We start from the raw sequence: 18,550 nt of genomic DNA on the forward strand, positions 1-18,550 counted from the left end.
TGAAGAATTGAAGTGAAAAGTATGCAACTTACAATGAAGTTTAAAGATTTTTTTTTAGGTCAGCCAGTGAGTATGTGGTTTACCTTAATTTATTTAAATATTATTTTTCAAACTCTTATAGAGGGAATTGTCGAACTGGGTCTGTATAAATCCCTAAATTTGGTGCCATATTGACTCCAGCAGTATTATTTTGGAGTCTATTTGATCCTAGTCAATCCCATAAAGTTAATTAACGAAAATATTCCTGCAAGTGACATGTTTTAACAACAACATAGAGGAAAAGTAACTTAGGTTCAAGTCGTAAAAAATAAAACTTGAAAGTTTAGGTGATATTATCTCACATGCTTACAAATTCAAGTGGTATTTGCTCAAAAAAAACTCTTTATCTTATATTGGAAACTAATAGTAACACTCTTTATAAGTGTATTTTTCTTTCTAATTATAGAAATTTTGGAAAGCGAAATGAATTTTTTTTTAAATGTCAATAACAATTCACTTTCTTTTTCTTATTATTGGAAAAAGAGTTTTAAGTTTTAAATTCAGGCATTTTAATATCAATAGTCTAGTTACGGGTCGGTAACATAATTTCCTTTTTATTTTCACATGTAAGCAGATTTGATAACACTTTAAAGATTGGTAAATTTTTTTTTTTGCTAAAAGCGTTTTAATCATTTAAAAGCACATTTTATTATATATATATATATTTTTTTTTTTTATGGAAAACTAACTAAAAGTTCAATTTTTTTTTAATTTTAATGAAAATTAACAAATACAGATGTAGTGAATAGTACCCATAAAAGGTAAAAATGTGGTTTTTCGTTAAAAGTAAACAATACAGGGAATGTTTCGTTAAAACTCCATTTTTTTTTATCCACGCAATGCTTATATATTAATATTAATTAAAGACAAATTGGTACATCAACATGAACAGCTAGTGTGTTGAACAACCAATCGGTGTACATATATATATATATATATTTTTATTTTTTTTTGAACAAACGATATTATTTATCTTTAATCTTTAAGATTAGAAAGCCAGGCCAATTTGGTGTCTCAAGGCTTTACCAAAAAGAATTGGACTATAAAGCCCCTCAAACAAAAAAATCCACAACTACCTGAAAATAATAGAATACAAAATAGCATGGATAATTTTGTCATAAAAACAAAAAAAAAATAACAAAACATTAGAAGCAGTTTTCTTCCCACTATCTTGCGAGAAGAATCCGCGTGATGGAAGCAAAAGAAAGCGTCGTCGTCCCACGCACAAGAACCACATCCGGAGGAACTCTTTCACTCATCTCAAGAACCACACCCGGAGGAAAATAATCAGTTTTTTTTTTTTTTTTTTCTGTCAGTTAATTTGGGAATGGTGACCATCTTACTCAATGGGTGAGATTGTGTGTGTTAAAAGAGATTGGGCATCTACAGAGCCACGAAAAATCCCCAAGTCGAGTTTTGATTTTCCACTCTTTTCATTTTTTTTCCTTCCAGATTCGTGAAAAGGATTGGGAATACAAAGTGAAGCTTTTCCGTAAGTTTTCGATTTTTTTTGTCACTGATCTTGATATAATTTTTTTTTTTTTTGAGATTTTCAGAATATGGGATTTGATCGAAATGTGTGATTTATATCATAAGGCTATGAAATTTTACTAAATTATGTTTCAAGCTATGGAATTTACTTAACTGTGTGTTTTACTACTATGTTTACAGACTATATACAAGAGCAGGAGATGGAAATCGAAGTGTTGGAAGAAAATTCTGGCGGATGACTTCAAGGGTATCTGCTATGTGGTGCTTCTGCACACCAGCATTTGTTATAAAATTTGTTATCTGTTTTCAATTTTCATATTTACTTTGAATGCCGTCAAAGGCATCACCTTTTTATGCCTACTTTAGAATAAAACTCTAATTAATAAAAGTACAAACAAGTTGATGAGAAAATATTATTTTTGACGGATGAAACATAAAATTGACGTTCTGGGAGGCTTCACATCACATGAGATAAGACTTTACATTTTTCGTATTTGAATGATTTCAACGCCATTGTGATCAATATTAAGCATGTACTTGATTTTGCTTTCCAAACGGTGTTTCCAAATAAAAGTATCTCCAATGGTAAGCATCTCCTTCTCTTTCGTTTTTAGTTTCAGTTTGGATGCAAATTTTTCTTCTTTCTGTTAGATTATGTCATGGAAGCTTCAGGTGGAGTTTTTTTTTCACGGTAAGTAGAATATAAAAGGAAGGTCATGCCCAAAGACTTATGAACTATGGCAAAACACTAGAAACAGAGACGGAAAGCATGGAAATGGTACAACAAAAATAATAGCAAAAAGTGACTGCATGAAGGGTAAGTGACTCGAAGTAAACTTCAGTCTCGACCCCATTTCTAAAAACCAAGCCCCAGAGAAACATAGGATAGGGTTAACAGTGCAAGTGCTAGCGATAGAATAGGTAGAACACTATGACACGATGACACGATTATGTATTCTGCCTCACCAAATGACACTGTCTGTTTTGTCCATGCATTTTTATGTCACCCATAAATGAAATAGGGATTATAGACTTGGACTATTATAGGGATTACAGACTTTGACTATTAATTGATTGTGGGTATATATGCGTTTCATTTGGTGGTTTGCATTACTAATATCAATTCCATGTCTACATTCTCCTCGTTTCTTTTTGGTTAAACAAGGTTCGGTGCGGTGAATTAGTGGAGCATTCAAACAAAAATACAAACAGAAATACTGCATTACTAAGGTATTTCCCTCATTTCATTACTGAGGTATTCCTCTATTCATTCTTAATTTTGTTAGATGGTACACAATCGCACAACATGTTTAATATTTACTTTGAATGTCGTCAAAGGCATCACCTTTTTATGCCTACTGTCTTAACTTTGGTTAGGGTCGTATATGTTTTCCTTTCAAGGAATGTTGTGTACAAAGATATTTCGCTTCCCTCAAATTCAACATAAGGTTATATTCTTTCTTTTAATGTTAATTCCCGTTTTCAACTTTTAATGCAATTCAATTACAAATACTACTAATATTTGATTTTAACTAAACGCATTAAATTTTCAACAGGATGGCGATATGAGTTCATGATATGTTTTGCTATCAAGCGTATCAAGGTCAATTGAAGTTCTTGGATTGTTTTTATACTTTTTATTTAGCTTTTAGTTGCAACTAAATTATGAGAATCTTCTTTGTTATTTATTACTTTTTTTTATTTACAAATTCTAGATAAATATTTTAAATTACTGCATGTATTATTAAAGATGATAATCGTCTTTATTTTATGTTTCTATACATTGAACCAATCATCGCATATAAATACATCTAAAATGTGTAAGTCGCGCGTAGCGCGCCGTGATGAAAAAAATGTCTTTCGCACGCGCATGAGCGCGTGCAGAAAGGCTAGTACTACTAAAGGTGAAAATGGGTTTAACCTTACAATGATAAAACAATAACGTAGTTTAAATTCGTTTTTGAGGAGAATCAAAACTTTCACTTACAAATGAAGAAAAATACAAGTAGACCATAATATTAAGTCGCAACTCATTACATATTTATACATGATCTTGACTTATTACCTCTCCTTTTGAGTTGGGTGGTTGACAATTTTAATTTGTTGGTTAAGTAATTAATTAATTAACATTTGAGTTTAAAGTTGAGAAGAACTCATTTCTAAATTCTAATTAGTGTTAAGCCAACGTTCAAGAAAACGCGCAACTCTCTCCGTCCGACTTCCCAAGTCTTTCTTCTTCCTTTCCCTCTCCTCTCTCTCTCTCTCTCTCTCTCTCTCTACACATGCCTTTCCCTCCTCCCTCGCCGACCTCCTTGTGCCTTCCCCCACCCAACTCGCCCATGAATTCTCCACAAAACTCACCTCTCTAAATCCCCAAAATCCAATCAGGAATCGTTTTCGAATCCGGGTATTCTCCCCAAAAAAAGCTCCTTTCCTGCGGGGTCCATATAATCCAGATCTCAGAAGCTTCAAATTTTCGGACCACCAATCCAAATTCCAAATTTTGAATCTTTGGGTTGTTTTCAATCTCGATTCCGACCTCAAAGATTCCTCCTTTCTTTAATTCCATATGGATCTTCACAAAAATCCAAGAGCCGTTCTGGGTTGTTTTCTGATTTTCTCCACATTTTTTCCAGATGCGTCGGCAAATTTCGTGTTCTCCGTCAGCCACAAGTTCAATGGCCGTGACGGGCGGTCGTTGAGCGAGCTCAAAGCCCACGATTCCCGCCGCCACGGCCGGATTCTCGCCGACTCTGCTTCTGCGGTGGATCTACAGCTGGGCGGCAATGGCCGTCCGTCAGAGACCGGATTATACTTCGCCAAGCTCAGGATTGGGTCGCCGTCCAAGGACTATTTTGTCCAGGTGGATACAGGGAGTGACATCCTGTGGGTCAATTGCATCGACTGCACAAACTGTCCAGAGAAAAGTGACATTGGCGTGAAGCTCACATTGTATGATCCGAAAGGCTCTTCGAGTTCGAAAGCTGTTACTTGTAATCAGGAGTTTTGCACGTCGAAATACAACGGTCAGCTTCCGGGCTGCCAGCCGGACTTGCTCTGCCAATACGACGTGACTTATGGCGACGGAAGTGCGACGGCGGGATACTTTGTGAAGGACACTATTCAATTTGATAAGGGGACTAATGGCAGTGTTGTGTTTGGTTGCGGAGCTAGGCAATCCGGGCAGCTGGACAAATCATCCGAGGCGCTTGATGGGATTCTAGGATTCGGGCAGGCGAATTCGTCTGTGTTTTCCCAGCTGGCTGCTTCCGGGAAGGTGAAGAAACAATTTGCACATTGTTTGGACAATGTTCGCGGAGGCGGGATTTTCGCCATTGGCCAAGTTGTGGAGCCAAAAGTGAAGAACACAACTCCGTTGGTGCGGGGGCAGGCGCATTACAATGTTGTAATGGAGGCAATTGAGGTGGGAGGTAATGTCCTGCAGCTCCCCTCTGATGTTTTTGACACGGGGTCAAACGCAGGGACGATCATCGACAGCGGAACAACCCTGGGCTATCTCCCAGAGGAGGTTTTCAACGCAGTGATGAAGAAGATTTTAGCCAAGCAGCCTGACTTGAAATTGCACACAGTTGACGACCAGTTCACATGCTTCCAATTTTCCAACAATGTTGACAATGGATTTCCATTGGTGAAGTTCCACTTCAAGAATTCGGCTTCCCTGACGGTTTATCCCCATGACTATCTGTTCCAGCTGAAGGAAGATGTGTGGTGTTCCGGCTGGCAGAGCAGCGGGATGAAATCGAAAAGCGGTGACTCCATGACGCTTCTCGGTGATTTGGTGCTGTCGAACAAGCTGGTGATTTATGATCTGGAGAATCAGATGATCGGATGGACCGACTACAACTGCTCATCAAGCATCAAAGTGCGGAATGAGATGACAGGAGGAGTAGATACAATTGGTTCTCACAATCTTTCTTCAGCTTCCACTTTTACAACTGGGAGATTATTATTGACATTCTTCTTGTTAATATCTGCTGTGTTTTAGATTTTTACTGCAACAAAGTGGCCGGCATTCATTATTTTTTGTTGCATCATAAATTTTATCAATGAAATTGTGGGATTTTACATCCATATATGTAAAACACTGTTGGAATTTTCTGTGTGTATTTGTTGACTGTTATACAATTTGTACTGGCCGCAGTACCTTGCGCTTTAAGTTTCCCAAATGGCACATGACAGTACGTGTTTGGCTGGGGATGTCATCGTAGTAACGTGGCATCCCTTTTTACTTAATTGCACCACTTTAAGAAGTCAAGGAATTTAACAAATCAGGTCATATACTATGCTAGGGGAGAGAGAGAGAGAGAGAGAGAGAGAGAGTTGAGTTTTTGCTACAACTTTCACAAAGACGGAAAAGGAGAGAGTTACAAAGCAAAGAATTGAATTTTCATTCGATCAATCAAAACAGTAAGTACTACAACTTTCACATTACAAGCCAACGTGGACATCGACATCTTTCTGAATTACACAAGGCTAAAAACACTAGCAGTTATTTCTAAATCTAGAAATAATCTCTCCTTGCATTTTTTTTGTTTCTTTTCAATTTGTTCTTTCCTTTTATCGTTGTCTACAGAGAAAAGGTTTAGAAAGTTCACTTGCCTATAGCCTTTGCTTCACCCGCCTGCCATGGATGTCACTGCCATCGGGAATAGCTTCATTCCCTTGCCTAAATAAGGATGCAGAATGCTCATTAACACTAGCTACATATTCCAAGAGATCGGTCAGAATGGACGGGCAGCTTTCCTTCAAGTGTTTGTAACCATCTGTTTGCATAACACCTGCAAAACAAAAACAGTATAACTAAGTATCAATAAATGAGTTACATAGCATTTCTATTCAGAACCCAATGATTAAACAAAGACTACACAAGGACCAAAACGACATGAGAAGTAACACAAAAACATAAATTACATTTAATGCCCTACTTTTACCAACCATTTTCAAAGGCTTACGTACAAAATCCACACGTAAAATACTTAACGAATGAAGAATATTAATTTCTCCTACCAATTATCATCCACATATAACCAAATTATCATCCATAATCATCATCAACAATTCTACTTTCCAGAGTTTTGTGAAATAAAGCCTCATAGAGAAATGGGTTACCTAATAGATTTCCGGGATTTGCAATGAATCTGAGACACACAGGTTTCAGCTGGGAGCAGTGATGTTGTTCTGCCAAAGCTAATGTCGTTGCCACATTGTTTATAGCGACATCCTGGCAAAGATTTGCCTCACACATCAACCTGAGCCTGTCTAAGCCATAGCGATCCGCTGCTGCAAGCAGATGCTGAGCCATCAAAGTGGAAGCCCCATTGGAGTTGATTCCAGTAAGCTCTTCCATGTCAGGCAGTGAATCCCAGTATATAAAATGAAGTAACGCCTGCACACGGACAAAATGAATCCCAAATTGGGATTTTTCCATGAAAACGAATCTTATTACTTCTTGCTAGGCCACATTATACCACTTAATACCAAACGACAAAAAATCACTACTGCAATACATATCAGAGTACCGACATCAATGATGCAATCTGCTAGTGACATTGCAGCTAAAGTAAATACGAGATCAAAGTCATGGATACCAAACAAATACCGTAACCAACTTATAACGTTAAGTGCAAAAGTTTATCGGCATCAGTAACCAAAGAAAAGAGGAAATGCAACAAACCTTGAAGACTGGAGCCTCTATGTCCTCAACTTTTATGCAACGAGTGTTCTGATCTTTCATGGGACCAAATAGTTGGGCCCGGAATACAGGTGATCGAGCTGCTAGGACCAACTTGTGAGCACAGAAAATTTCCTCGTCCACTTCGAAACTTACATCAGTTCCCTTTCCGGTTTCCAGTAGCTTGCCAAACTGATGGGTCATGCTGGATGGCGGTATCGGTATAGAGTAAATTTTTGGTCCCTGTGTATGTGACTTGACAACACCAACCATACAGTTGACTGATAGGCAATCATCTTTAAGGTAGTCTGATGTCTCCAAAGAAGTTCTTTTGAAAAAACGTTTGTAACCCCTGCATTATATAAAGCAATACACTTTCATCACAAAAGAAATAACCCAAAAGAAAGATACCAACGAATACGCAATCAATCAAAAACCCGAAAAAATTCGGAAACCCACCACATGCTTCCGCGATACTTGAGCGTGTAAGGGCCGCTATCCAATGTCCTCCCGAAATGGCTATGCACCTTGTGCCTCTCGTTCCCGCTCTGGTCCAAAAGCGTCAATTCGAACAGCGCTCTCACATCGGTTCCTTCGCTGGCGAGCGCGATGAAGAGCGAGACGTAGGCGGCATTGTCCTCAACGCTCTTGCCGTCCGGGTAGAAATAGATGGCCCACGAAAACCCACCCACATTAAACGTATCGGAAGCTATGTACTTGCCAATCCCAATCCCCTTGGACAGCGAATAGCCGTTGATCTTGAAATGGTGGGTCCCGTTGACGGTCTCGGTGATCGACGTCGACGCAGTGGTGGTCGGAGGCGGCAAAGAGGCTGGAGAAGACGAAGACGACGAGGGCCTGGAGGTTTCTCTGAGAACCTTACCCATCACCCAAATGAATTACTCGGATTTGGGATCTAGGGTTTAATCGGAATGTTGGAATTCGGATAAAATTGGATGGGGAAATGAGGAAGTTAGGACCTTCGGAAAGAGAAAGATTCAATCTTTTCCTGGAGATTTTCTCGGGAAAGTGAGAATCTAGGGTTTCGTTTCTCGAAGGTGAATTTGCAGGGCTTCGGAATGAGAGCGAAGAGAGAGAGAGGAGAGAGAGGGAACGGGAAGTGGAAGACGATGACTTGTGAAGGTGTATTTTTATAGTTGCCTTTTCTGACATGTGAATTATTGAAGGCGGAATGAATCCCCTCTGGAACTAAACGAACCGAGTTCTGTTTGTAATCGTTGAATTAAATTTTAATGGTTCGAAACATTTGACGAGGAGGCTCAATATTTTTTAGATCCGGAGACTATTCGGTTCCTTTGAAAGGAAAATGAAGAAAGCGGCCCTTGCCGACCTACATAATCGTTAACCAACTCACGCTCCCATTAACCTACTTAACAAATAGAGTTTTCATCGTGGCTATCTTTTTTTTTTAATTTTTTTTATTCATGAATGATTTTAACTTCTCTAAATTAATTGTTTTATAATTTTTAAGTGATAAAAAAATAAATGGTTATAATATTTGTACAAGTGAAATATGTTAATCATAAGCGAGAGATAAATAAGTTTTTCATAGAAAATATACAAGTATTGTCCTTTTATTACACTTGATTCATAGGACTTTAAAAGTTTATCTTTCTATGTATAAAAAACATGTAGCCTATTTGGAACACCAAGTTCACTTAGTATGACTTGATAAAAAAAATGATTCAAATACAAATTTAAATTGCTACAATGATTACTCTTTTGAATCTTGTCGATATGTCGTCTTGATAGATAATATGTTCAATATTATGAGAAACTATTAGATTTGACATTTGATTTGTAAAATTTCAATTCAACTCAGTTTTCATCTCATTTATTTTCAAAAAAAAAAAAAAAGATTACAAAAAGTGATTTAGCTATAATTATACATATTTAATATAATCATCATTTCAACAATCAGATGATAATTATATCAAATACATATTTTCATATGATTTATATTGGAGGGTTAGATAGTAGTTATATTAAATATATGCAACAATTGTAGCCATTTTATACAATTTGCTATTTGTTTTTTCATTTATTTGTTGAATCGGGGATTATGTTTGTCGTAACGCGCCACTTGGCGATGTGCCTCTCTGGAATCTGGATGATGAGGGAGGTCACTCTACCGAGGACGGAGATTCTCGGATCTTATCTATTAAAGTCATCAAATCAAGTGATTCGGAATTTCTAAATTTTATTCAATAGCTCATCCGTTTTGATTCTTTAAAAATTATGATAAATTTTTTACTGTTTGATGAAATTTGAAAAATCTGAATCACTTGATCCGATGATCTTGATAGAAGAAATCCGAAAATAATATCTTTCCCTGTACCAAAAGGACCACGCTACATCCTGGTGAGACCATGTCATTATGCCACGTGTATAATAAGATAAACCTGATAGATTTCCTATCATCAGTTGTTCAGGTAGAATAAGCTAGAAAAACAATAAAATGTGCTAAAATGTGTTGTGAGTGTTGTCACATGAGAAAAACTTAATGCTACATATTAAACAACATTGTGTCACAACTATCGTAATTCAGTTAGTTAAGAATATTTAATTTTATTAAATTCGATTTCGCTATTTTCATGCCACGTGAGAAAAGACAAGAAGATTTTGTTTTTAATTGTTAAGGGAGCTTTCATTGGCAAGTGTTTCATCACAATATGAACAATTGTGAGAATTCAAAGCATCGATATTAATAATAATAATATTAGATCACATGCTCATAGTTAATAATGCGTCGATATTATATGTATCATGTATGAATGAACCAACTGGTAGGGAAGAGATCTCTTTCGGATTTCTTCCACCAAAGTCTCATAATCAATTAATTCGGGCTCTTGAAATTGATCAAACGGCTACAAACATGGAGCTCTTTAAAAGTTATAATAATTTTAGCCATTTAATCAAATTTCATAAATCCGGATTAATTGATTGTGTGGCTTTGGTGGGAGAGATCCAAAAGGGATCTCTTCCCCAACTGGTAAGACGGTCTGCCACAAAATTGCCTCGTGCGACGACCGTTGCTGCAACCCCCATTTTGACTTGAAAAAATGGTGGTCTGTGTTTGTGTGTTTGGAAGGTGAAAATGCTATGCTACGAACAAATATTTGTCCTCGTGGTTTAATATATAGTAGGTTGATGTTTGGTACTCATATTTATTTCCTCCTACAAGTCAATTCTTCTTATTTTGTTGACCATATGATTATGTATATATGCATGCAGATGCAGTATACAGTTATGCATTTACTATAACAAGATGATCGATTAATGCCTTTACTTTAAAGGAGGTTTCTTAGCTAAAATGGTTTTTCAAATCGACATGATTCTTTTTTCTTTGGTTTTTGACAACCATTGGTCCCTTAATTTTTCAAAACGTGCAGCTACAATCATTTTCATCAATTCCGTTAGAACTTCTATCACAATAAGTTATGCGCCACACACGTGAGGTTGAATCAAGGGGCAACCCTAGAAAATGAAATGAGAAAAATTGCAGCAACGGTCCCTCAACTTTAACCCAATTTGAGAAATAGTCTCTCAACTCCAACCAAATTGGAGCAATTATATCTCAATCTTAACTTAATTGAAGCAATGGTCCTTCCAACATGATTAATTTTGAAGGAATTCTGATTGAGTTGTTGAAAATGACTATAATTTCACGTTTTGATGAGTTAATAGACCAATGATCATGAATTTTTAGTTGAGATATCATTGCTCCAATTGGGTTAAATTTGATGGACCATTTCTCAAATGATATCATTGCTCCAATTGTGTTAAATTTGTAGTTGAGATATCATTGCTCAAATGATCATGAATTTTTTGACAATGAAAATTGATACAAGTGGTCCTTGTGTTTGTTTATTGTAAATCATTTTGATTAATCTATAAAAAATCTGTCAATATCCACGTTAAATTCTCACGTGAACGATCATGTGACCCCCTTAAGTGTATTTTTGCCAAACCAACCCGTCCACTTAACAAGGATAAAAAAAAAAGGTCGTACCCAGTGCACAAGGCTCCCGCTTTACGCAGGGTCTGGGAGAGGTGAATGTCGGCTAGCCTTACCCCCATTTATGGAGAGGCTGCTCCCAAGTCTCGAACCCGAGACCTACCGCTTATGGGCGAAGGCACTTGCCATCGCACCAAGGATGTTGAAAGATTTTTTACAAAATTACTAAAATGATCGCAGTGAACAAATTCATGAACCATTCTATCAATTTTCATTGTTAAGGGCTAAAATAAGGAGTTATGTCAATCTTAGAGACAATTTTGGCTAAAAAGCTCATTAAAGGTTTTAATCATCTTCCGTTCTTAACAGCTTCTCCCTAATGGTTGAAAAATTATTGTCCAGGGTTGCTACATGGGGCAGAAGATTTTATGTTTGAGTTGGTAGAGTCAAGTGACCACAATAGTCGGGGGTCAAATATGTAGTAAATTTGAAGGTTGGCACCATTAATTCAGTAATCAAGATTCATCTCTCTATTTGATGAGTCTACCTGAATTTTATCATTACTTGATTGGAAGGTAAAATAAATGGAGTGGTGGGGAATGCCACTATAACTATAGACGACTAAGACAAGTCTAACACCACCATAAATACTAGAACATTGACTCACCTAATTTTATTTTATTTTATTTTTTCTTAAAAAAATGGACCAGTTGTTAGCTTCGTTATGGTAGTTCAACATTTTGAAAGTAAAAAAAACTCATAAAGGCATTTCTTTGGCTATTTTCGTGTGATTCACCAGCCAATAATCAAATCTCGAACGATAAAATACGGGTCTAAAATTCGTCTTTAATCACTGGACTACCTCATGGTTCTTGACTCACCTAATTTGATATACAAGTTCAAGCTTCAAATTGTGAAAATTTTCGAGTACACCTATCTATAGCATGCATTGTTGAGTTTAATGCATGCTAAAAATATCAAGAAAAAATAAAAAAATATCAATGTTTAGTTAACTGTAGTATAATGTCTCCTCAAACGATAAAGATTTTTCAATATTTCTGAAACACGGAACGGAGCACTGAAAAATTACTTGCATTGTGGGTCAATTGTGAAGCAAAGATTTTTTTTTTTTTGTCAAATTCGATTCTGGTACGTGTTATCACACGCTACAACATTCCTCATCACTCATCAGCAGTTACTTCTAATCAAAGGTCCAAAATATCCTAATCAACAAAAGGCCCACAAACTCAATGGGATGCAAAACGAACGGCCAAGATGATGAGAAATTTTTCATTGTGACGGCAACATAAATGGTACATTACGTGTTTTTATGTAAACGATGAAAAATTTTATTTTTTAAGTTATTAACTTTTTAACACACATATCTTACAATTTGTATAATAACACACTTTGTCGTGTGCACAATGAAAAATCTCTCCAAGATGACAACCAGAAAAACAAGAAACATATTGGTACGGTGCGTAAATTCACAAACAATGAAACCCAATATGTCAGAGAGTCCAAGTTGGCAGAAACAGACAACATTTTTATGTCCGATGTGAGAAATCCAACCTGGATTCTCAAGAGATCAGAAACCTCTCGATCAATCAAACAACTGGACGGCATAAATCCCACTTTGTTTTTTTGGTTTTTCGATTTAAATTATGTGGCTGCCACGCAAACAGAACCAAAAAAGACTCACCGGTTTCTGAAATCTTGGGTTTTTGAGGGTCGAGAGATGGATCAGTTTGTGGTGGTGTGAGGAGGCCACGACCCCAAATTAGCAGAGAAATTTGGTTTTCTGGAACTTGGTTTCTCTCGGCTATGGCGGATAAGGTTTGCCTGATGGCGTTTCATGTTTACCCTCACGGCCTCGTTCTGAACCAGGAGCAACCCATGAGCTCTATCAAGGTAAAAGCAGAAGGCTTTGAGTTCAGCTTATGACTTTTTTTTTTTTTCTGAAAAAAAAGGTTTCATCTTTGTGTTTATTTTGGAATAATATTCATTTGGTTTGCTTTTTCTTGATTGGTGTTATGTGATTGTTTGTGTTCTTCTGGGATTCATGTTTGATTTGTGATTTGGGTTTGTTCATGTATTAATCAGTTCAGTTTATCCGAATGTTTTGGCTTTTGACTTGCAGATAGAAGTTTCCATTTTTGCTTTTGTTTTATAAGGAGATTCATTGGGTTTGTTTTTCTTGCTTGATATCATGTTGTTGTTTGGGGTTCTTTTGGAATTCATGTTTGATTTGTGATTTGGGTTTGTTCATGTATTAATCAGTTCAGTTTATCCGAAAGTTTTAGCTTTTGACTTTCAGATAGAAGTTTCCATGTTTGCTTTTGTTTTATAAGGAGATTCATTGGGTTTGTTTTTCTTACTTGATATCATGTTGTTGTTTGGGGTTCTTTTGGGATTCATGTTTGATTTATGATTTGGGTTTGTTTGGACTCGTTCGGTTGCTTGAGGCCATGTTTGGTGTCTGGTATTGGATTCGTTTGGACTGGATGGTTCATTAGTTTTATGGTATGTTGATGGAAGCAATAGTGGCCAACTTTCAAATTTTGTCTAAGTTGAAGGTGGAGGATGGATTAGTCATGAAGGAAATTTTGTCGGAAGAGATAAGTTTCACTCCTAACTAATCCATCTAATCTTGTGTTGACAAACAAAATTGGGAAGATTACCTTCATTTCTTACTTCAGCATACCTTGGATGTGGTGAGTTGTTCAATCATGTCTTAGGTACCAAACGTTGCTTGGTTTATCTTGCACGTTTAGCTTTACTTTCAATTTTCTTGTTTCGTTCATAACGAATCCATCTAATCCCTACAAACAACAACAACCAAGCCTTATCCCACTAAGTGGGGTCGGCTGTATGAATCCTAGAACGACACTGTGCTTGGTTTCTCCTTTCCAATCCCTGCAATGCAAGTTTTTTTTGGAAGTGGACCTTCATTTCTTCAACATACTTTCGATGTAGTGAGTTATTCAATCCAATTGCAGGTACCAAATGTGGCTTGATTTTATCTTGTAGTTTAGTTCTAATTGGGGTTTCAATTTCTTGTTTCGTTTTATTTTTCGGAAGGAATTGCATGTCTGTTGGTATTTTCCTTTTTCTTTTAAAGCTGTTGCTAGTAAGTTCATAAAGAATTTGCTGTAGTTGTTTGGTGGTTATCTGTCCTGGTCCCAGGCTCCCTGCCAGTAGTTAGTTTTTCCAAAAGAAACTAATCCTTGATTAACACAGGATTTCCAATCATTTATGCCAAGTTTTGGAGCAAAGGAGGAAATCACAAAGTTAGGATCTTTGAAATTGATGTCACAGCAATGCGAGGAGCCATGGAAACTCAAAAGTGGAGTGCCGGAGGCCAACTGGTTTGTAAAGACTGTCTCAGAAATTGAAAGACCTGCTCTGAATGTGCAAGGTATGCACCTCGTGAGCTTTTTGTTGTATGCAGCTATTGCTTGAAAATATGAGCTTAGTAATGATCAACTTATTTTGGTTCCATTTCTGTTTGTTTCGGTGATGTTGAACTTTGGCTATCGTGTTCTATTGCATTTATAGCATGTAAAATTAAGAAATTTTGTATTTTTGCTATCTGATTTATTCTTATTCATGTGTGGTGTGACTTTCTATACATGATGGACTCCTGCATCCTAAACAAATGCAAAATAGTTGAATAACTGTAGTGGCAATAAAGACATCGTATGCTCACCATGTTGGGGTTAGACTATTGGGCCTCGAGTGGCGTTAGCATAATTTTGTTTGTTGCATAGTTATCGCCCTCAATACATGTTCATGCGTACATGCATGCATGATAGACCACATGCACTTGTTGAAAAAATGGCTCGATTGAGTATAAGATTGCCCATGAGAATAAAGGAGAATTATAATGGCGTGTGTTTTTATCAATTCATGCATAGTTACTGGGATGCAATGAAGGCTGAGGGGAGTGACCGAAATGCTGCTATATCCTTGTTGAATTTGTAAGACTGAAAGATTCTTTCATTGCAGTATGTTGAATTATCACTTTTTTGTGCTGATTGCAGATGTTCATCCGGACTCATTGCTGTTCAGCTGTGGAATTGCCGAACATTTCATAAGACGTGAAAAAATGTTGCAGTTCCTCAGATCAGGAGAAAGTGAAGTGGAGAGAGGCGGAGTAGATATAACCTTACTATATGACTTGATGGGGTTACATGAAATGGGCCAACTACCATCAATGCCTTCTCTTGTCTACCCGAGTAGGGAGTTGAATACCCAGAAGCCCCTGTTGGACTTTGTAGGCAGCCTTCACTGGAGTTCGAAAGTTACAGTTCAGCCAGATGGTCTAGTCTTATTCACAGGTACCGAGGCTGAGATGAAGCATCTCCTTTCAGTTGTTGCTGAATTTTACTCCTTGAGAAACACAGTTGTTTGGAAAAAGCACTCTGTGTTGGTTCCACACTTTAAGAGGTACGCATGGACTTGAACCTGTTTTCACTCAAATATGGCACTACCTGTTTTACAGGATCAAATACGTATATTACTGCTCAAAATGAAGTTGTTTGGATATACAATTATACTACATGGGTTTCTCTTACCAGTACGGCATAGGTAGATCTCGTGGGCCGAGTTTAAAATGAATATTTCCTTAATAATTCTTGCTTAGAAAATTACTCACCGATTTGATGAATACTCTACTTTCCAACTATAATCTAAATGTTCTCGATTTTTCTGTTCCTATTCTTTTCTCCTATAACACACACAACCTGACAATGAATTTATGGACCAGTGTGGGGAGCCGGGAAGCAGGAGTTATTATTGATGGAACTTCGTTCAATATGCAAGCGACTACCCTTGCTCCCTTAAAGAGGTATTTTTTTTTTCATATTCTGGCTCTTGCTTTGATACTGTATTCCCTTTCTTTCTCCTTTTTAATGACATCAACTTATATCTTTCAATATCTTCGTATCTACCTGCTTTAAGTGATATCAGTTTCAATACTGAACGAGATATTATCGGTTTCTGCACTTGTACGCCTATTATTCCACCAAATGTTCGATCAGGGCATGATTCTTATTGAATTTACGTCTGTTTTACTTAACAGTCCTGAAAAAGTTAAGACAAAGGCGAAGCCAAAGCAGAAGAGTGGTAAAAAAGCGGGCAAAGATAGAGATCTCTACAAGAGGAACTATTTCCACGCCTGTGAGAGCCTTCTATCCATAATGATGAGCAGAAAGCAGAATGGGAAATTGGCAATCCTCTCACTTAAAAGATCTGGCCCCGAGCTTCCGGATCTCCTGACGCAGTTTTCTGCCGCTATTGCTGGAACTGGCTTGGCTGTCCTCTTCTCTGTCCTCTGTAAAGTAGCTTCTGGGAGGGTACCCTTTTGTGCGTACAAACTCTTGAATACTGGAGTTGCATTTGCATTAGTTTGGCTCTCTTGGGGGGTGAACAAACTGAGGGACACAATCGTTGAAACCAGCAAGAATTCAAAGAAGCGGGCTTTAAAAGAAGAGGAAATCATGGAAAGGGTAGATAGAAGCGTGAAGGAGATTTACTTGAGAGCGGGAACATTGATGGCAGTGGCGGTGTTGAGGCTTGCTTGAGCATGAAATGAGAAGAGGAAAGAGAAAACGTAAAGATGGTTTGAAGAGCATCTGACCGGATGGTGAGTATAAATGTACATATGGTGTCCGATTTGGGTGATCGTCGGACAGATGAAGCTTGATGGGCATGAGGTGAAGGATCCTTCTTCGAAAGACATTGAATTCTGATTCCGAATCACTCCACTCCACGGCTGACGGGAACCGGAGCTCCCCTGAGCTCTGGCTAATGACCAGTCTGCCGGTAATAGTAGTTTAGTAGCAATAGTTAATGTAGAATGTAAATTCATATGAGGGTAACATTGTGGTCTGTAACACAATACAATTTTGTGCATCGAATGTAGGTTCAACTTTTTATTCATTCGTGTTATCCAGGCGGTCCGGGAGGGACCACCACGGCTCCTCTCTTCTTGAGAATCCATAGATCCTTTATCAGTTATGGACTATCTCTCGAGCATAGGTTTAGGTTCGGCCTCAATGGGAAAATAAAACGGAGGATCTAACAACGTATCTTCATAGACCAAGAACTACGACATCGCCCCTTTCATTCTTGGGTGACAGACGAATCGTACCATTCGAGTCTGTTTTTTCATGCTTTTCCCGGAGGTCTGGAGAAAGCTGCAATCCCACTTGTTCAACTGTTGCTGAGCAATTTTTGGATCAACAGACCTCCCCAAAAGGTAATTTTAATGCAGCCAGTTTCTTCTCTTTTGCAATCAGTTTTGCAACAGCACATGCTGCTTTAGCTAATTGTCCACCCTTTTCAAGTATGATTTGTATGTTATGTATGGCCGTGCCTCACCATATTGGTTGAAGTAGATTCTTTTTTTTGATCAATCAAAACCCCTTCCCAAACTGTACAAGCTTCTTTGAAAGCATACGGCTTTCCGGATGTAGATGATGATATCTATGCAGATGGATCTTATATATGTCTTATAATTCTTATATATAGCATATAATGAAGTACCACAAGAGTGGATATATAGGAATCAAAATGTGCCGAATAACTCATGTTATGTTCTACATCTTAGGTCTTCCGGTTCCTTCATTTGGCTTATGTTTTTCATGTAGCATTCAGACCAAATGACTATGAAATTATGTCGATACTTCCCTATATTACGGGTAACGTAGGAGACCTCTATCTTTCATGGAGAGAATCCTTAGAATTACCACTGCTTAACTTTCAGTTCGCCTCTAATCATCAAATGAAATGTGAATAACTCGTCATTCTCTTTTGAAACAAGGGGTGCTTCTGGTTTTGTAGGTGCTTGAAACAATTGCCTTCCCCATATTACTATATCTCTAGAGTTTTTATTTTCTCGAAATATTTTCGGTGAGCATTAAGGAAACCTTTAAAGTGTACTAGTAAGCTGATTTTACAATTTATTGAGCAACAAATGTATATTTAGTTGAATATTTAAGCCGAAAAGTAAAAAAAAAAAAGTTAAAATCACCTGTAGGTGAGGCTTAAACAAAAAATAGCAAAATTTTCTTTGGTTAAATAGTCTTTCATCATCTTTTGGTTGACAAAGAGGGTTCTATTAATATGTAGTTTAGATTTTGATAAAAGAAAAATTAGCAAAAAAAAAAGGGTTCAAATACCTTTAAATTGAGGTTTTAAATCATTGATTACAAGTGTTTAAACAAGAATTATAATAGATTTTGCGGTGAAAATTAAATTGAGAAGAGTATGAATATGATAGTTTGTTGTAGTGGGAAGAAATAAAAAAAATAAAAATTGACAAAAGTAATTCAAATTCTTGGGGT

The 18,550-nt window shown here is 37.1% G+C and overlaps 3 protein-coding genes across 4 annotated transcripts; 2 read left to right on the forward strand and 1 right to left on the reverse strand.

The window, feature by feature from the left end:
* The first annotated feature begins 3,493 nt into the window (after positions 1–3,493).
* LOC103419110 (aspartic proteinase 36-like) lies at positions 3,494–5,707 on the forward strand. The gene has a single exon (XM_008357233.4). It carries the CDS (start codon positions 4,100–4,102, stop codon positions 5,534–5,536), a length of 1,437 nt encoding a protein of 478 aa, XP_008355455.3. The 5' UTR covers positions 3,494–4,099; the 3' UTR covers positions 5,537–5,707.
* A 208-nt stretch (positions 5,708–5,915) lies between these two features.
* Positions 5,916–8,551, reverse strand: LOC103432452 (BTB/POZ and MATH domain-containing protein 2-like). Its single transcript, XM_008370650.4, has 4 exons — positions 7,682–8,551; positions 7,226–7,574; positions 6,661–6,937; positions 5,916–6,329 (listed from the first exon to the last, which is right to left on the reverse strand). The coding sequence occupies exons 1-4, from the start codon at positions 8,107–8,109 to the stop codon at positions 6,151–6,153; spliced, it is 1,233 nt and encodes a 410-aa protein (XP_008368872.3). The 5' UTR covers positions 8,110–8,551; the 3' UTR covers positions 5,916–6,150.
* A 4,121-nt stretch (positions 8,552–12,672) lies between these two features.
* On the forward strand, positions 12,673–17,712 carry LOC103432453 (uncharacterized). 2 transcript variants are annotated; one of them, XR_011579548.1, is made up of 6 exons: positions 12,736–13,112; positions 14,442–14,619; positions 15,245–15,650; positions 15,970–16,050; positions 16,285–17,027; positions 17,128–17,712. XR_011579548.1 is itself a non-coding variant. In XM_008370651.4 (5 exons), exons 1-5 carry the CDS (start codon positions 13,026–13,028, stop codon positions 16,784–16,786), a joined length of 1,254 nt encoding a protein of 417 aa, XP_008368873.3. In that variant the 5' UTR covers positions 12,673–13,025; the 3' UTR covers positions 16,787–17,144. The 2 variants fall into 2 exon arrangements, 1 of the variants encoding a protein (XP_008368873.3); XM_008370651.4 differs by having other exon boundaries at positions 12,673–13,112; positions 16,285–17,144.
* The last annotated feature ends 838 nt before the right edge of the window (positions 17,713–18,550 follow it).

This window comes from Malus domestica, chromosome 03 (assembly GCF_042453785.1).
Source record: "Malus domestica chromosome 03, GDT2T_hap1".
NCBI lineage: Eukaryota > Viridiplantae > Streptophyta > Magnoliopsida > Rosales > Rosaceae > Malus > Malus domestica.

Excerpts from the sequence above, each read along its gene's own strand:
- LOC103432453 (XM_008370651.4), top strand. The coding sequence starts at position 13,026 with ATGGCGGATAAGGTTTGCCTGATGGCGTTTCATGTTTACCCTCACGGC. Across the intron at positions 13,113-14,441 it reads AACCCATGAGCTCTATCAAG|GATTTCCAATCATTTATGCC; the intron begins GTAAAAGCAGAA and ends TGATTAACACAG. Across the intron at positions 14,620-15,244 it reads ACCTGCTCTGAATGTGCAAG|ATGTTCATCCGGACTCATTG; the intron begins GTATGCACCTCG and ends TGCTGATTGCAG.
- LOC103419110 (XM_008357233.4), top strand. The coding sequence starts at position 4,100 with ATGGATCTTCACAAAAATCCAAGAGCCGTTCTGGGTTGTTTTCTGATT.
- LOC103432452 (XM_008370650.4), bottom strand. The coding sequence starts at position 8,109 with ATGGGTAAGGTTCTCAGAGAAACCTCCAGGCCCTCGTCGTCTTCGTCT. Across the intron at positions 7,575-7,681 it reads AAGTATCGCGGAAGCATGTG|GGGTTACAAACGTTTTTTCA; the intron begins GTGGGTTTCCGA and ends TATATAATGCAG. Across the intron at positions 6,938-7,225 it reads TAGAGGCTCCAGTCTTCAAG|GCGTTACTTCATTTTATATA; the intron begins GTTTGTTGCATT and ends GTCCGTGTGCAG.